At 57.4% G+C, this 17,918-nt stretch overlaps 1 protein-coding gene, 1 long non-coding RNA gene and 1 pseudogene across 5 annotated transcripts in view; 2 read left to right on the plus strand and 1 right to left on the minus strand.

Moving 5' to 3' along the window:
- The window catches only part of LOC128778006 (uncharacterized), a 42,084-nt gene extending 39,861 nt beyond the window's left edge, over positions 1–2,223 (minus strand). The window contains exons 1-3 of one of the 2 annotated variants that reach the window (XR_008423314.1): positions 2,126–2,223; positions 1,578–1,662; positions 1,422–1,480 (exon numbers count right to left, since the gene is read on the minus strand). This is a non-coding gene — a long non-coding RNA (uncharacterized LOC128778006). Of the gene's footprint in view, positions 1–1,421; positions 1,481–1,567; positions 1,663–2,125 lie in introns of those variants that run through there. The other variant, XR_008423313.1, reaches the window with a different exon arrangement.
- Positions 2,224–2,230: 7 nt separating this feature from the next.
- LOC128778087 (osteoclast-associated immunoglobulin-like receptor) lies at positions 2,231–2,898 on the plus strand (annotated as a pseudogene).
- Positions 2,899–3,174: 276 nt separating this feature from the next.
- Positions 3,175–14,017, plus strand: TNNT1 (troponin T1, slow skeletal type). 3 transcript variants are annotated; one of them, XM_053905759.1, is made up of 13 exons: positions 3,175–3,221; positions 3,329–3,342; positions 3,512–3,536; positions 3,782–3,816; positions 4,546–4,567; positions 6,697–6,757; positions 7,037–7,153; positions 7,361–7,438; positions 9,218–9,331; positions 9,947–10,056; positions 12,619–12,709; positions 13,107–13,147; positions 13,893–14,017. In XM_053905759.1, exons 1-13 carry the CDS (start codon positions 3,190–3,192, stop codon positions 13,936–13,938), a joined length of 786 nt encoding a protein of 261 aa, XP_053761734.1. In that variant the 5' UTR covers positions 3,175–3,189; the 3' UTR covers positions 13,939–14,017. The 3 variants fall into 3 exon arrangements, with proteins under 3 accessions (XP_053761734.1, XP_019293425.1, XP_019293426.1); XM_019437880.2 differs by lacking the exon at positions 3,782–3,816 and having other exon boundaries at positions 3,180–3,221; positions 3,512–3,541; XM_019437881.2 differs by lacking the exon at positions 3,782–3,816 and having other exon boundaries at positions 3,180–3,221; positions 3,512–3,541; positions 4,549–4,567.
- Positions 14,018–17,918: the final 3,901 nt, after the last annotated feature.

A 17,918-nucleotide genomic window follows, 5' to 3' on the forward strand; every position in this document is an offset into this window, starting at 1 on the left:
GGGGCAGGGCCGCCCCAGAGCTGGGACTCCCGGTTGGAGAAAGGAATTCCTCCCCCTCCCTGTCCCCTGGGAGGCGGGGCTGAGCCTCAGCTATAAACCCAGGGGTGCTTCAGCTCGGTCAGCCAGGCTCTGCCCCGCCGTTCTCCGCTCCTGCCGACCCAGCCTTAGGTAACGGTCCTGCTGTCTCCAGGGACTTTGTACTTGGAGGAGGGGACGGGAGGGAAACGGGAGGGGTGTGGAGAGGAGCCACGGAGGTGGAGGGGGCACCAAATAAAGGCTTGAGAATTTGGGAAGCTCAGCCCTTATGGGGACCTAGGATGGAGGTATTAGGATTTGGGAATTACAGAGTCTGGGGGTGCCGAGATTGGGACGTCCCAGAGGAGCACACCTTCAGACCTGGGAGGTCTGAGTCTGAGGGGATCTCAGAAATTGGGGGGTATCTGGGCTTGGATATTAGACAATCTGAATGTCAGGACTGGGGGCCTCAGACTCTAGGGATTCAGGAATTGGGGGGTCTCAGGATGCTGAGGCTTCAGAACTTAGGTGTTAAGACCTCAGGCGTCAGGATCTGAGGAAGTCTGAGCCCACAGTCTGGGGTCTCAAGTATTGGGGTCTCGGAATCTGGAGACACGAGGACTCGTGTGTCCCCAGAAACCAGGGACATCGTAAATTGGGGTCTCAGGATCTGCGGGTATCAGGATTTAGGGATGCTCTTAACCTGGGTACTGTGGAGCCTGGAGGACCTCAAAGTTGGGGTGGTGTCCCTGTAGGGGTCAGGATGAGGTCTGTGGACGGGGCTGCTCTTGTCCCGTCCTGCCTCCTCCTAGGCTGTGGGTGGTGGGGAAAGGAGGGGACAGGTGGGAAGGTAACCAGCCAGAGGGGAGGGGTGGGAGGGAGCGGGTGTGACTAAGTCTCCCAGGAGCCTCCCTCCTTGAATCCCTTCTTAGGAAATGTCCTCTATTTCACCATCTACGACATCCCCCCGAAATAGCCTTTGGAGGTGGGACAGCTATTGTCTTCAGGCCCCAGTCCCTTCCCAAATACCTTCTCCTAATCCCAGCTCAGATCGGGTTCCCATGGACATGTCATAAGACAAAAGAGGACAGCTGTGGTGGTGGAGGGGCAGGAGTGGTGGCTTTGGGGCTGTGCCCGACCACACCGCCCAAAGCCCTTTCCCCGTCAGGGCCCCCGGCCCCTCCTTCCTCAGACCCAGGAGTCCTGGCCCCCAGCTTCTCCTCCCTCAGACCCAAGAATCCAGGCCCCCTGCCGCCCCCCTGCCCCTCTTCAGTCAGACCTAAGAGCCCAGCTACACCCAGCCCCTCCTCCCTCAGATGCAGGCCCCCAGTCCCCTCCTCCCTCAGACCCAATAGTCCAGGCCCCCAGCCCCACCTCCTTCAGACCCAGGAGTCCAGGCCCCCAGTCAGGAGTCCTGCCCCCCAGCCCCTCTTCCCTCAGACCTAGGAGTCCTGACCCCCAGGATCTCTTCCCTCAGACCTGGAAGTCCTCCTCCTCCCTCCTCCCTCAGACCTCCTGAGGCCCCTCCTCCCTCAAACCTAGGAGTCCTGACCCCCCAGGACCTCCTCCCTCAGACCAGGCCCCAGGCCCCAAGCCCCTCCTCCCTCAGACCCAGGAGTCCAGATCCCAGCCCCTCCTCCCTCAGACCTAGGAGTCCAGGTCCCAGGCCCCTCCTCCCTCAGACCCAGGAGTCCAGACCCCGAGCCCCTCCTCCCTCAGAGACTAGACTCCCAGCCCCTCCTCCCTCAGACCCAGGAGTCCAGACCCCGAGCCCCTCCTCCCTCAGAGACTAGACTCCCAGCCCCTCCTCCCTCAGACCCAGGAGTCCAGACCCCCAGCCCCCTCCTCTTTCAGACCCAGGAGTCCAGACCCCCAGCCCCTCCTCCCTCAGAGACTAGACTCCCAGCCCCTCCTCCCTCAGACCCAGGAGTCCTGGCCCCCAGCCCCTCCTCCCTCAGACCCAGAGGTCCAGATCCCCAGTCCCTCCTCCCTCAGACCCAGGAGTCCTGAACCCCAGCCCCTCCTTCCTCAGAACTAGGAGTCCTGACCTCCCAGGACCTCCTCCTTCAGAACCGAAAGTCCAGGCCCCCAGCCCCCTCCTCCCTCAGACCCAGGAGTCCAGGCCCCAGCCACTCCTCCCTCAGACTCAGGAGTCCTGAACCCCAGCCCCTCCTCCCTCAGACCCAGGAGTCCAGACCCCCAGCCCCCTCCTCTCTCAGACCCAGGAGTCCAGGCCCTCAGCCCCCTCCTCCCTCAGACCCAGGAGTCCTGCCCCCAGCCCCTCCTCCCTCAGACCCAGGAGTCCAGACCCCCAGCCCCTCCTCCCTCAGACCCAGGAGTCCAGACCCCCAACCCCTCCTCCCTCAGACCCAGGAGTCCTGGCCCCCAGCCACTCCTCCCTCAGACCCAGGAGTCCTGCCGCCCAGCCCCTCCTCCCTCAGACCCAGGAGTCCAGACCCCCAACCCCTCCTCCCTCAGGCCCAGGAGTCCTGGCCCCCAGCCACTCCTCCGTCAGACCAGGAGTCCAGGCCCCCAGCCCCTCCTCCCTCAGACCCAGGAGCCCAGGCCCCCAGCCCCTCCTCCCTCAGACCCAGGAGTCCTGGCCCCCAGCCACTCCTCCCTCAGACCCAGGAGTCCAGGCCCCAGCCACTCCTCCCTCAGACCCAGGAGTCCAGGCCCCCTGCCGCCCCCCTGCCCCTCTTCTGGCAGACCTAAGAGCCCAGCTACACCCAGCCCGTCCCCCCTCAGACCCAGGCCCCCAGTCCCCTCCTCCCTCAGACCCAATAGTCCAGGCCCCCAGCCCCACCTCCTTCAGACCCAGGAGTCCTGCCCCCCAGCCCCTCTTCCCTCAGACCTAGGAGTCCTGACTCCCAGGATCTCTTCCCTCAGACCTGGAAGTCCTCCTCCTCCCTCCTCCCTCAGACCTCCCAAGGCCCCTCCTCCCTCAGACCTAGGAGTCCTGACCCCCAGGACCTCCTCCCTCAGACCAGGCCCCAGGCCCCAAGCTCCTCCTCCCTCAGACCCAGGAGTTCAGGCCCCAGCCACTCCTCCCTCAGACCCAGGAGTCCTGAACCCCAGCCCCTCCTCCCTCAGACCAGGAGTCCAGGCCCCCAGCCCCTCCTCCATCGGGACCCCAGCTCACTGCCGCGTTTTCTGGTCCTCAGGTCACACAGGATGTCTGACACCGAGGAGCAGGAATATGAGGAGTGAGTGGCAGGCGGGAGGGCTGGGGGCGTGGAGATGTGGGAACATTCTCCCACCTGCAAGACTTCTAACCGTCCCTCTCGCTCTTTCCTCCCACCCCTGCCTTCAGGGAGCAGCCCGAAGGTGAGTGGGGAGTGGGCCGGCCTTGGTGGCCTGGGGACAGGCAGGCGGGAGGCGAGAGGACAGGCGGGGTCGCCCACTGCCCCCACGCCCACCCTCCGGGGTTCCGGCGCCTTGCGCGGGCCCCGAGGGCTCCTAACCCTGCTTTCTCTGCCCCCACCCCTACCTGCAGAGGAGGCTGCGGAGGAGGAGGAGGAGGAAGGTGAGGCCTGGACTCCGCGGGGCTGCAGCCTCGAGGGCTGCCCCGCGGGGCCGGGTGGGGAGGGGGCGCTGGGCAGGGCAGAGGCCGGCGGGGACGGGGCTCCCGACCGCCCCGGCTTCAGGTCCTTTAACAGCCTCTCCCCTCTCTTTCCTCTCTGCCCCCCACTCCCCGGCGTGGCCGCTCCCCCTCGCTCCCCCATCCTCGCTTCTCCCCTCTCCCCCTCCCCCCTGCCTCCTCCCCAGCCGCCGAGGAGCCGGAGCCGGTGGCAGAGCGAGGTAACCGCGGCTGCTTCGCTTGCCGAGACCGATATCCTCGGGCCCTGACCCCCGCGAGGAACCCCTGCGCCCCCCCTGTAACCCGCCCAGGCCCGGTCCTTTAAGCCCCGGAGAGCTCGCGCGCCCTCTGGTGTCCACGAAGGGAAATGGCCTCGCTGAGGCTTTAACCCTTTCCCTTCCTTCTTAAAGGGACCGACACCCAAGCCTTCTTCCCCAACCTGGAGGAATACTTGTAGAAGGGTTGGATGTTTGCGGACAGGCACCCTCCCCCTCCCGCCCATCTTCGCCCCCACCCCGTTATTTTTTTCCTCCATATACATTCAAAGGTTGGGGCCCGAGTTGCAGAAGGGGCTACTACTGGGAGCCCAGGATTCCTGTGTCCCCAAGGGGGAGGGCTGGGGACACCCTGCAGTGCTAGGTCTTAATGCGGGGGAGGGGGGTGCGGGGGAGGGAGCTGAGCTCTGGGCAGGTGATAGGAGGAAGATCTGGGGGTTTGGACCCCTGTGGGGGGGATCCCCACACCAGTTCTGAATGTATATCTGATGCGTGTGACCCTCTTCCTCCTTTACGGCCACCCTGATTTCCTTCCCCCCTCTTGCCCCCCACTCATGCCTGTCCCCTAGAGCTGCTCCTGGGGGCCATAGCTTGGAGGGGGGTGTTCCCTCTCTGGGCGTGTCAGGCCCGCCCCTATGAACTCTTGTTAATTATCTCTTTGTGTTTTCCCATTAGAAGAGGAGCGGCCCAAACCAAGGTGAGATCCTAGGAGGGTGGAGGTGGGGGGGGGGGGTCCCAATCTTATCCTCCTTAATGTGTGCCCCACCAGAGATAGGGTGGGGGAGGGGAAGCAGGAAAGGAGCTGGGGCAATTGATATGGGAAAGGACAGGGCTTCCTTCTTTCAGCACACGTTCCAGAGACCTTCCCGTGGTGTTGGGCAAGTCAGACCCTGTCTGCTCTGTTGGGGAAACAGACCCCGTGACAGTGATGGTAGCACAGAAGAGGGCCCTATGTTTGCCCTGGGTAGTCAGGGAAGGCTTCCCAGGGGAGGTGACGCCTCAGTCCTGAGGGATGAAGAGTTCACTAGCTGAATGAGGCTGGAGGGGTATTGTAGGTGAGAAAGCCTGCAGGGTGTGGCGGCTGGATCTAGGCCAGGCTTTCAGGGAACCGACACAGACACAGCTCATTCTGATGATGAGGTTCCAAACTAGGCAGATCTGTGGAGGCCATGAAAGCTCATGGGGGCAGAGGGTCCTGGAGGAAGTGACATCGGGGCCCAAGCTTGGAGACGCAAGGAGGCAGCAACGCAAGCATAAGAAATAACTTAGATGCAGAGTCCTCTGGGTTGGTTTGGCCAGTGACACCAATTCCATTGTGGCTGGAGTGTGGAGGGCAAGAAGGGGCTGGGCCCTGAAGGCCGGGGGCCCTGGGGAGTCCTGGAAGGGTTTTGAGCAGAGGAGACAGACCTGAGTGAGAGAGTAAGGGGGAGCAAGAGATCATAGGTGTGCTTCAGGAGGAGGGAAGGCCTCAGGGGAAGGGCATTGCAGGCAGAGGGAACAGCATATGAAAGGCCCAGGGGTACAAAGGCACATGGCATAGCCGGGGAACCATGAAATGTGTCTGTGACGGAGGAGAGAAGTTACTGGAGGAGTTGACTGGGGTCAGATGGAGAAGGGCTTTGGATGCTGAGTTGCTCGGACTTTGTCTTAAGGATGAGATCTGGGTGTTAGAAATGCCCCTCTAAAGTCATGAAAGACGAGGAACCGAAGGTGGACAGCTGGAGACTGGGAGGCCAGGAGGAGGCTGGCAGGAAGGTTCTGGTGAGAGGGACTGAGGCCTGAGCTGGGGCAGGGGGCAAGGGGTGGAAAGGAAGGAACAGACTGGGGAGATTGCCAGGCAAAGGGGTCAGGACTTGCCATTGGGGCGAAGGGAAGGAGGAGGAAAGGACCACGGTCTGGGGTCTGGGCTGGGAACCCCACTCGGTCTTGGGGAAATCGATGAGTTCAGCAAGGGCGTGACATGTGAGAAAGCGGGAAATGTTCAGGAGGCTCCTGTTAACCTGAGTCTGGGACTTAGAAGTGAGTCCAGGCTGGAGACGGAGTCGGTGAATCTCCCATAATGAATGATAATCAAAGCCACGGGAGTGAGGGACACGGGTCATGAGAGTGTCCTATGGATGAATAAAAGGGCAAAGCTCTCAGAAGAGCTCCCTTCAGAGGAGCGGGAAGAAATCAGGTGAACGTGCTGTCTTAAAAACCAGAGGAGAGGGGCGACTGGGTGGCTCAGTCGGTTAAGCGCCCGACTTCAGCTCAGGTCACGATAGAACACTCGGTGAGTTCGAGCCCCGCGTCGGGCTCTGTGCTGACAGCCTGGAGCCTGCTTCGGATTCTGTGTCCCCCTCCCTCTCTGCCCCTCCCCTGCTCATGCTCTGTCTCTCTGTCTCAAAAATAAATAAAAACATAAAAAAAAAAATAAAACAGGGGAGAGAATTCCGATTAAAGCCAGATGAAGGGCTGACCACGCTCCGCCCCCAATGCACCGCCCTGTACGAATACAACGCAAGCCGCGTCTGTAACTATATATTTTTTACAAGCCACGTTTTAAAAAGTAGCACAAAACGGGTAAAATTCATCTTAACAGCATTTAATTCAACCCATTATATCTGAAATTTCATCATTTGCACATGTAATCGGTAGGAAACATTATTAGCGAACTATTTTACATGCGTTTGCTGGAGGCAAGTTTTGGAAATTTCACTGGCAAGCCCGCGGAATCTGGATTCGGAAGAGCCAGCCACCTGCCTGGTGCTCCGAACCGCGCGTGGCTGCCACCTGCTGGTCGGCGCAGCCCGGGAGCCCCAGTTTTCCCCCCTTTCCGCCCGACAGGCCTGTGGTCCCTCCTCTGATTCCCCCGAAGATCCCAGAAGGGGAACGTGTGGACTTCGATGTAAGTACCTGGACATCCGGTCCCCAGGGCGCTTTTGTGCAAATTAGGAAGAGGCGCTGGGTCCCGCTCCCTTTGGGAGGCCGCCTAATGAACCGAGTGGGCCTCTAGTGCCACCTGCTGGAAACATCGCGAAAGCGCCCCTGGTTCTCTAGACTGTCCAAGCCCGTCCCGGCCGGCAGGGGGCCCCGCCCCCGACGTCGCTCAAAGGTGCCCGCAGGCTGGTGCCTCCTCCCCTGTCCTGCCCGGGAATGACGGGGGCCCGCACCCTCCGTGCTGTAGGACATCCACCGGAAGCGCATGGAGAAGGATCTGCTGGAGCTGCAGACGCTCATTGACGTGCATTTTGAGCAGCGGAAGAAGGAGGAAGAGGAGCTCATAGCGCTGAAGGAGCGCATTGTGAGTGGGGCGACCGGGGTGCGGCGAACGCCTCCCTCCCCCGGGGCCTTCCTTGGGGTCCAGGGCAGGCCCGAGGCCGAATCTTTGGGCGCTTGCCTAAGTCGGTGGTCGCACGCAAACTAGCTCATCTCTGCTCTTGACCTCCTTTGCAGGGGCGGGGGGAGGGGTGGGGGTTCCTACACCCCCTCATTTTTCTCTCTCCTCCAGGAGCGGCGCCGGTCAGAGAGAGCTGAACAACAGCGCTTCAGAACCGAGAAGGAGCGCGAGCGTCAGGCTAAGCTGGCGGTGGGTGCCTCCCCTCCCCTGGGAGACCAAATGTACTTCTTCAGCTGGTTGCTCCATTTCCCAGTCATGATATTGTCTGCGGTCCTGAGAGAGCCCTTGTGCTGTGTTATTCAAGGATCTGTCGGTTGGAAGGGGCAGAAACCCCAGCCCAAACTGAGTTCAGCAGAAAGAGAATTTTATTGGCTCACATAACTAAACAAGTGTAGAGTGTGACTTGCTTCAGGTATGGCTGGATCAAGGAACTTAAGCAAAATCTCCCAGCTCTTCTCTTCCCATCCCCCGGGCTCACCTTTCTATGGACATTGCAGGTGGTGAGCTCATCCTGGGTTTGCCTGGGACTTTCCTGGTCGGCGCCCTGAAAATCCTGTGTCCCATCAGACCGAGGCGAACGGAGTTGTTGGTCACCCTGCTGGACATCCCGTTCTCAGGCAGGGGTGACAAATGACCACCAGCTACTTGGGCTCAAACTCTTTTGTCTGTCTTCTGCATGATCCTGGGGTGCCTTCAGACTGGTCACCTGTCCATCTTGGAGCAAATTGCTGGCTAGTTGTAGGCCACTGGTTAGAATATTCCCGTTGGTGTAGGGCCTTGGAGGCACGACCTGACTTGGAATCAAGGAGTGGCCCGCCTGAACCACTTTCAAAGATTGGTAGTAGACTGACATGGTCGGCAAATACTGGTCTCCCCAAGATGTTCATGTCCCAATTCCCAGAGTCTGTGAATATGGTACCTGGCATGGCAAAAGGGACTTTGCAGGTGCGATCGAGTTAAGGACGTTGAGGTGGGAGATGATTCTGGATTATCCAGATCGGCCTCGTGTTATCACAAAGGTCCTTACAACAGGGAGACCGTAGGGTCAGAGTCAGAGATACTTGAAGATAGTGTCCTGCTAGCTTTGCAGAGGGAGGAAGGGGCCAGGAGCCAAGGGTTGCATGCGGTGCCTAGAAGCAAGGGCAAGGGAGTGGATTCTCCCCGGGAGCCCCCAGCAGGAACCGGCCCTCTTCACTCCTTGGTTTTAGCCCATAAGACCCATTTCAGACTTCTGACCCGCAGAGCTGTAAGGTGATAAGCTTTTGCTGGTTTAAGCCCCTCAGTTTGCCAATTACAGCAGCAGGAGGAAACTGATTCAGGTGGGGCCTGCAAAAACCCATCGTGCCCACCTCACCAGCACTTCCAGGGGGCAGAGGGGTTGGTCTGCAAGCCACCGTTTCTGGGGCATGCGGTGCAGACTTTGAAACGTGGGGATGCCGTCACTAGACGTTGCAAAACCCCTTCCTCAGGCTCGAGCTCATTCAGCCCCTTCTGGTGCCCCAAGCCCCCCACCCCATCACCAGTCACCCTCCTTCATCCTCTGAGACATTCTTGTCTCCTGAGAATAAGGGAGATGAAGGCCCAGAGAGGGTGAGTATCTGCACTGAGGCCACACAGCAACCTCACCATCGGCCTTCAGGCTACAGGACTGTAGAAAACAAGCAGGCACATCCCTTGCATTTTAATTCTTGCTTGAGGGATATTAAGGACCAGAGAGGAAAGGGACTCGCAGGTGATCACAGAGCCGCAGGTGGTCACAGAGCCCAGGTGGTCACAGAGCCAGGCCTGGAAGGGCCAGGAGCAGAATGCCTGCATTTTTGCCTTTCCTGACCTTGACTTTGTCCCATGCCTTGGGTCTGGTTGATTGCTGCTTCCATCGGCTCACACCTGAGCCCCCCCTCCCCCACCGGAATCTCAGACCCCTCCCCCCAGAGGGTGGCCTTGGGGTTAACCCCTTTCTTCCCTTAGGAGGAGAAAATGCGGAAGGAGGAAGAAGAGGCCAAGAAGCGGGCTGAGGATGATGCCAAAAAGAAGAAGGTTCTATCCAACATGGGAGCCCATTTTGGGGGTTACCTGGTCAAGGTGAGTTCAGTCCCCTGGGACCTAAGGTCTCCATTCCCAGGGAGGAGGGGCTGGGGGCCTAGACTTCTGGTTCCTGATAGGGGAGGTCTGAGGGAGGAGGAGGAGGCTAGGGGCCCAGATTTTTGGGTCTGAGGGAGGAGGGGCTGGGGGCCTGGACTCCTGGGTCTGAGGGAGGAGGGGCTGGGGGCCTGAGGCCTGGTCTGAGGGAGGAGGGGCTGGGGATCTGGGTCCTGGGTCTGAAAGAGGAGGGGCTAGGGGCCGGGACTCCTGGGTCTGAGGGAGGAGGGGCTAGGGGTCAGGACTCCTGGGTCTGAGGGAGGAGGGGCTGTGGGGTCTGGACTCCTGGGTCTGAGGGAGGAGGGGGCTGGGGTCTGGACTCCAGGGTCTGAGGGAGGAGGGGCTGGGGGCCTGGACTCCTGGGTCTGAGGGAGGAGGGGGGTGGAGGTCTGGACTTCTGGGTCTGAGGGAGGAGGGGCTAGGGGCCGGGACTCCTGGGTCTGAGGGAAGAGGGGCCAGGGGCCCGGATTCCTGGGTGTAGGGACAGGTGGCGAGGAGCTCAGCCCCCTGTGTTCTGATCAGTCCCACAGTTGAGTACCTCCCCTTCTGTCCCCTCAGGCAGAACAAAAGCGTGGTAAGCGCCAGACAGGCCGGGAGATGAAACTACGCATCCTGTCTGAGCGTAAAAAGCCTCTGAACATCGACCACATGGGAGAAGACCAACTCCGGTAGGTGTCCTGGGGGCCTCAGCGTGGGACGGGCTTGTTGTAAGACAGGGAGATAAGGGGACCAACTCTGGGAGGGCAGAAGCCCGGGTCTGAGCCCTCGTGCTGTGTGACTTTCGGGCAAGGGTCTCCCCCTCTCTGGGCCCCTTGCTGTCTTCCCTGTGATACATGTCACTGGTATAGGACCCACTTTTTGTGGGTACCGTGACCTGTGGAGCCTGGGAGGTAATAAGGCCAGACGAGATAACTCCCCCAAATTTAGGAGATTATGTTGACTCCTTGATGTCCTGTGGAAACTTAGGAAGGCCCCGTCTTTTCTCTGAATCGAAGCCAGATGTGCCGGTGAGAACTTTCCAACCACGTCTCTGCCCCACCAGACTCTACCTCCCCCTTCACCTCCCGTTCACAACAGCCCACACCTCATGATAAGCCGTCAGTGGGAAGGCTGCGGAGGACTTTTCCTCTGGGGTCGTCATTTGTGCTTTGACGTACTCTGGCCTGGGACGTGGCTCATGTAGCCAGGAACCCCCACTACCCCCGAGGCTGCACAGTGATGGGGTCTGGAACTCAGCCTCCGACGGCAGCGCTCAGCGCTCAGTGCCTGCTCCACCGCTCACTGCTGAGTGATCTTAGGCACGTGAGGTAATTTCTCTGAGCCTCACTTTCCTTACTGGTAAAAATGAGGATAGGAGGACACAGCCTACCTGGTCCGCCTGGGAAAGGTCGGTGAGGCGACGATAGTGAAGGGGATGGCTGCAGGGCTCATGGCCCTGTGAGGTAGATCCTATCATTATCCTCACGTTAAAGATGAGGGACCTGAGGCACAGAGAGGTTAAGTAAGCTTTCCAGGGCTGCACAGCGTGCAAGCATGAGAGCGGGGATTTGAACCCTGGGCTCGCTGTGGTATAAAATGGGGTGATGGTCGCTGGTTAACAGCTGGGTCTCCGGGGGCAGAGACTCCAGAGTATAGCATTTGCCCATTTCTGCGACGTAACTACTCTCACCATGCGGATTTCAGACTACCAGCGTGAGGACACGGCTCGCGGGATCAGCTCTGGGAGGCGTTTGAATGGCTCCAGCCCGCAGCTCACCATGTGCCCTGCCTTCTGAGCACGTTATCACAGGGCATAAAATAACACGTAGCTGGTGTTCATTTTTCCCTCTTGTCCTCTTCTTCCCCTGTCCACCAGCACACAGCCACTCGTCATTGGGGTCCGCTAATATTGAGGCCCTGTTATCTCCACTGTATTCATCAGATAAAGGTCTTCAGGGTGTATGCAATTTTTTTTAGATAAAAACATGCCCCAGAGCAGAGGGTGGTAGCTATCGAGAGAAAACCAGGAAGGCTAGTAATAATCAAGTGAATAGTGACACTAGGTTTATTGCAGATTTTTGTCAGTTAAGAATATGCTTGGCCTCAGGGCCTGGGTGGCTCAGTCAGTTGAATGTTCAATTGTTTTTTTTTTTTTTTAATGTTTATTTATGTTTAAGAGACGGAGACAGAGAGAGACAGAGCACGAGCAGGGGAGGGGCAGGGAGGGAGACACATGATCCGAAGCAGGCTCCAGGCTCTGAGCTGTCAGCACAGTCCCTGAAGTATTCAACTCTTGATTTCAGCTCAGGTCATGAACTCACAGTTCATGGGTTTGAGCCCCACCTCAGGCTCTGGGCTCACAGCGCAGAGTCTGCTTGGGATCCTCTCTCTCCCTCTCTCTGCCTCCCCCCCCCCCCCCCATGCGTGTGCTCTCTCTCTCAAAGTAAATAAATAAACTTAAAAAAAAAAAAAAGGATAAGTTTGGCCTCTACTAAAGAGATCTGTCTATAGCAGCCTAAAATACAGAGGCTGATTTTGTCACAGAGAAGCAATCTGACACTAGGGTAGTCCATAGCTGGTATGGGACCTCTACAAAATCACTGGAGACCCAGACTCCTGTTTTTCTGCTCTGCCACATTTAGCCCCATATTTCCATTCTCAAAATCACCTCATAGTCCAATGTGGCTGCTGGAGCTCCAGCCAACACACCCAAGCAGCAGGAAGAAGTCGCAAGGAAGGAGCCACAAAAGGCTTGCTCAGAAGCCGTGCCTAATGACTGCCTTCACCCCACTGGTCACCCCCACCCTCACGCACAGGGAGATTTGGGAGAGTAGCTTTTTAACTGGACCTGTTGCCAAAGGTTGTGTCTAAGGAAGAAAGGGAGAAGAGATATAGAGCAGGCAGCCACAGATTTTTGTGTGCATTTTATGGAGAGGGAAATAGGATTCTAGGGAATCACTCTTGCCAGAAGATAGCAGAGAGGGGATTTGAACCGGGGCTTCCTGACTCCAGAGCCAGAGTTCCTGACCATGACATTATTCTCCCTTACGGAAATGACTTTTGGATGTGGAGACAGGGGGCAGAGACTTAAAAACCCCTTTCTTCTGTTCACTTTGAATATTTTGGCCACACCTCTTAACAAAATGGTACCAATAATGCCCAACTCAGAGGAGACTGGCCGTGTGGCTTTGGACCGTTCTCTCTGGGCTGTGGGCTGGCCCGGTGCGTGACAGCCCTTCTGCCCCTGCCAGGGAGAAGGCCCAGGAGCTGTCGGACTGGATCCACCAGCTGGAGTCTGAGAAGTTTGACCTTATGGCGAAGCTGAAGCAGCAGAAGTATGAGGTGAGACCCGTGTCCCACGGAGGGCAGCGCGGGGTAGGGGTGGGCATGCGTGCGTGCGTGTCCCACGCAGGGCAGGGGTATGTGTGCGTGTGTGTCCGGCGCAGGGCAGTGGCGGGTGGGCGTGTCTGGTGCAGGGCAGGGGTAGGCAGGCGTGCATGCGTATCTGGCGTGTCCCGCGTAGGGCAGGGGCCTGCGTGCGTGCATGCGTGCGTGTCTGGCGCAGGGCAGGGGCGAGTGGGCGTGTTTGGTGCAGGGCAGGGGCGTGCATGCGTGCATGGGTGCCTGTCCCATGCAAGGCAGGGGCGTGCGTGCGTGTCTGGCGCGGAGCAGGGGTGGGCGGGCGTGCCCCGTGGGCGGGCGTGCCCCCGCCCCATCATCCCCTTCTCTCCCCTTGCAGATCAATGTGCTGTACAACCGCATCAGCCACGCCCAGAAGTTGTAAGTGTGCCTGGGCCGCTGAGCCCCACGCCCCTGCTCCAACCCTGGGGTTCCTCTTTCCTTCCCTGTGGCTCCCCTCCAGTCCCTCGACCCCCTCTGGGCATCTGTCCCTTTCTCTCTGTGTGTCCTTCTCCGGGTTGTCAAGTGGGGCAGGCGATCTTGCCCCCAGGGAGGGTGGACGATGGCTGGAGCGCACCGGGCTGTCGCAGGGGCAGGGGTCGGTGCTCCCGGCCCGTGGTGGGGGGAGGCCGGGGAAGCCGGTCAAAACCTGCGGTGCCCAGGGTGGCCCGCCCCGAGTGCCCGTAACCGCTGTAACGGCCGTGACTATTTCCGCGTCCCTAGCCTCCTTTTCTCCGGCTCTCGGTTCCTCTCTCCATGCCTCCCACCGGCTGCGTCCTTCCTGCCAGCCTTGACCCATCTTGGTGCTACCCACGCTCACTCACCCGTCCCTCCCTTCCCCCAGCCCGTCCTGCTAAACATTTATCAGCTTCCGCAGGGACACCCTGAGCGCACCCACGGACATCAATTCCCTCAGGTCGGGGGGAGCCGGCCTTAGGCCATCAAGCCCACCGCCCCAGTCCGCGACGGGAAAACGCATTTGCCTGCCCCTTCCTCTGGGCAGGGAGAGCTGGACTTTTTTTTTTTGGGAGGGGGGGGGCGGGGACTTCCTGAATTGGGGGCAGGGCCCAGCTCAGACGCTGGGGGAGCCCGTCCTGCCTGACACCCCCTCTCTCTTCTCCTACAGCCGGAAGGGGGCAGGGAAGGGCCGCGTTGGAGGCCGCTGGAAGTGAGGCCCTGGGGCTGGAGCCAGAGCCCTGGGAGGACCTGTCCCGTCTCTGCGGTTTGAAATAAATGCTCCGCTTACAGACACTTACCGAGTTCTATCATTATTACCCCGCAGCCAGCCTGTCCGGTCCCCTTGACTTACAACACTCCATAGGGTGATGTGTCAAGGTGGAGCCTCCCCCCTGCTGGTGGGAATGTCACACAGCGTGTGGGAACCACTCTGGCAGGTCCTGGAGAGGCTAAACACAGTTAACGGATGACCCAGTCATTCTACTCCCAGGGGTCTGCCCGAGGGAACTGAAAACATACGTTCGTACACACACACACACACACACACACACACACACACACACACTGTGCACAAATGTCGGCAGCAACATTCCAACAGCCAGAAGGTGGAGACACACGCAAATGTCCAGCAACCGAGGAATGCATGCTAAGGCGTCTTATTCAGCCATAAACCAGGAGGAGGTCCTGATACCGGCTGCAGTGTGGACCAGTCTCAGAAACGGGACGCTGGGTGAAGGAAGCCAGACACCAGAGGCCACAGGTTGTGTGATTTCATTTGTATGACTTGTGCAGAGGGCAAATCCACGGAGGCAGGAAGTAGATGAGTGGGTTACAGGGGCTGGGGGAGCGGAGTCGTGATTCTCCAGGGGCGGGGAGGGAGGGGGAGGGGGAGGGGGATGGAAATGCCTTAGTGGTGATGGTATCACACACCAGCCTGTGAATATAAAAAGCCCCTGAGCTATACAGTTAAAAAAAATTTTTTTTAATTTATTTCTATTTTTTTATTTTTATGATTTTTAAAAATATTTATTTATTTTTGAAAGCATGAGCAGGGGAGAGGCAGAAAGAGAGAGACAGAGGATCCAAAGCAGGCTCTGTGCCGCCTGCAGAGAGCCCGACGTGGGGCTTGAACCCACAACCCTGAGGTCAAGGGTCACACCCTCCACTGACAGAGCCAGCCAGGCACTTCCTGAACTCTACACTTTATTATTTTTTTAATTTTCTTTTTTTTTTAACATTTATTTATTGCTGACAGACAGAACATGAGCAGGGGAGGGGCAGAGAGAGAGGGAGACACAGAATCCGAAGCAGGCCCCAGGCTCCGAGCTGTCAGCACGGAGCCCGACGTGGGGCTTGAACCCATGAACTGTGACATCACGACCTGAACTGAAATTGGTCGCTTAACCAACTGAGCCACCCAGACACCCCTATTTTTATGTTTTTTTAAAGTTTTTTTTAAGTTTCCTTATTTTCCTTATTTACTTATATTTACTTTATTCATTATGTTTACTTAAGTTTCCTTATTTTGAGAGAGAGTGAACAGGGGAGGGGCAGAGAGACAGAGAGAAAGAATCCCAAGCAGGCTCCACACTGTCAGCGCAGAGCCCAACACGGGGCTCGAACTCACAAACCATGAGATCATGACCTGAGCTGAAATCAAGAGTCGGACGCTTAACTGATCTATATCTCAATTTTAAAATGCAAAACCAACCCAAAAAAAACAATTTTCAAGTTGCTCACTGGAGAGGGATCCGCTCGTAGTGACAAAGCAGTGCCCACCTTTGTGACCTTTAGGATGGGCACACATTCCTGAGCACATAGGGGCCTGGGTTCTGGGCCCCGAATCCCAAATATCAGTGGCTCAGGGAAGATGGCTGATCCCGCACACATAGCTGATATGTCCCCACAAAATCCGTGAGTTGAAGCCCTAATCCCCAGTGTGATGGTTTGTGGAAGGTGGGGTCTTTGAGAGGTAACCAAGTTTCCATGAGGTCATGAGGGTGGAGGTCCGGTCATGGGATTAGTGTCCTTGTGAGTACTCAAAGAGGCCAGAGCACTGTCTCTGCACCATCTGAGGACACAGCACGGAGGTGACAGGCTGTCACCAGAACTCGACCGCACAGTCACCCTGACCCAGACTTCCAGCCTCCAGAACGGTGAGAAGTGAATGGTTTCTGTTTAAGCCCCCCCGGGGCCTATGGCTTTTCGTCCTGGGGGCTTGAGTCGACGGGGACCTTGTGATGTCTCCCCCAGTTCTGGTTCCAGACAGCCGCGGAGGGCAAAGCAGGAGACAGACACGTCCCCGCCCATTCTTTCCTCCGGGCAGAACTTAGCTCTGTTGCCGTCTGTAGCTGTTTGCTTGTCCTCACTGGACTGTTAAGCCCAACTTAAAATCAGCAGTTCCAGGGGTGCCTGTGGGGCTCCGTCGGTTAAGCATCCGACTCTTGGTTTCGGCTCAGGTCATGACCTCAAGGTTCATGAGCTCGAGCCCTGCATCAGGCTCCCCGCTGTCAGTGCAGAGCCTGCTTGGGATTCTCTCTCCCTCTCTCTCTGGCCCTCCTCCACTTGTACTCTCTCTCTCAAAATAAATAAATAAACTTAAAAAAAAAATCAGCAGTTCTTGGGGCGCCTGGGTGGTTCAGTCGGTTAAGCGTCTGACTTCAACTCAGGTCACGATCTCACAGTTTGTGAGTTCGAGCCCCGCATCAGGCTCTGTGCTGACAGCTCAGAGCCTGGAGCCTGCTTCGGATTCTGTGTCTCCCTCTCTCTTCCCCTCCCCCACTTGCACTCTGTCTCCCTCCCTCCCTCTCTCTCTCTTTGAAAAATAAACACTACCAATTTTTTTTTGAATCGGCAGTTCTATTACGATGTGAAAGAAGGGGAAAACAAATAATACGGGACATCTAAGTCTCTACCCTCCCCCACATGGCGCATTAGTGAAACCAGTTTCTCTATCCACACAGCACGCAGCTTGCAATCAGCGGACTCGAGGGCCTCTTGGAAGCTGCCTGCCTGTATCCGTTTGCTTGTACAGAATAACCACCTCACATCTGACTGGTGCTCCTTGGAAACCTTTCATTGAGCTTATGAGGTTGGCAGTTTGTGCTGGGCTCAGCTGGGCAGTTCTTCTGGGCATGGCTGATCTTGTCTGGGCTTTTTTTTTTTTTAATTTTTTAAGTTTATTTCTTTATATTGAGATTGAGAGAGAGTGTGAGCAGGGGAGGGTCAGAGAGAGAGAGGGACAGAGAGAATTCCAAGCAGGCTCCCCACTGTCAGCACAGAGCCTGACAGGCTCGAACTCACAAACCGTGAGATCATGACGTGAATCGAAAGCAAGAGCTGGACGCTTAACCAACTGGGCCACGGAGGCACGCCTCTTGTCTGGGATTTTTGCTTGTGCATCCACAGTCTTCTGCTGGCTCAGCGGGAATTGTTGGCTTAGGGTGGCTCCGTTTGGGGTGGCTGGGACCTCTCTCCATGTGGTCTCTTATGGAGGTCTCTCTCTCTTTTTAAAACAATTGTCTTTCTATATACTTTTTTTTAATGTTTATTTTTGAGACACACACACACACACACACACACACACAGAATCCAAAGCAGGCTCCAGGCTCTGAGCTGTCAGCACAGAGCCTGACATGGAGCTCGAACCCACGAACCATGAGATCATGACCTAAGCTGGTCGGATACTTAACCGACTGAGCCACCCAGGCGCCCCTGGAGGTCTCTAAGGAGGGACATAGGTGGTTTTCTTTCATGCGTTTCAGCCTAATCTCATGCTCCCAGAATTTTGTTTATTTCATGGTCATCCTGTGAATGCCTCTTCACATTTCTGCACTTGACTCAGATCCCTTCCCATCATAATGCCAGCACTACGCCAACAATGTCATTTAGGAGTTATGTTTGGCTGCTGGTAAGGGAGACACAAAATAACACTGGTTCTGGTGAATTGGGGGTTTGCTTTCCTCACACACGGCCTAAGGGAAGGAGGTAGGCAGTCCTGGGCAGGAAAGGCAGGTCCAAAGTGCCATCAAGAATTGAGACTCCTTCTGCTTTTCTGCTCTGCTTCCGTCCACGAGGTCACACTGTGGTCACAGCATGATTTCTGGAGCTCTAGCTGTTACATCCGCTTCCAGGAAGGGAAGACAGCAGAAAGCTGAGGGCCAGAAAGGTGCACCTCTCAGCTAACCGAGACCCT

This window comes from Panthera pardus, unplaced genomic scaffold, assembly GCF_024362965.1.
Source record: "Panthera pardus isolate Hobbes unplaced genomic scaffold, ASM2436296v1 HiC_scaffold_18, whole genome shotgun sequence".
NCBI classification, from domain to species: Eukaryota; Metazoa; Chordata; class Mammalia; order Carnivora; family Felidae; genus Panthera; species Panthera pardus.

Coding starts and splice junctions, on each gene's coding strand:
- TNNT1 (XM_053905759.1), top strand. CDS start 3,190: ATGTCTGACACCGAGGAGCAGGAATATGAGGA. Junction 4,568..6,696: donor GAGGAGCGGCCCAAACCAAG/GTGAGATCCTAG, acceptor TCCGCCCGACAG/GCCTGTGGTCCCTCCTCTGA. Junction 13,148..13,892: donor ATCAGCCACGCCCAGAAGTT/GTAAGTGTGCCT, acceptor CTTCTCCTACAG/CCGGAAGGGGGCAGGGAAGG.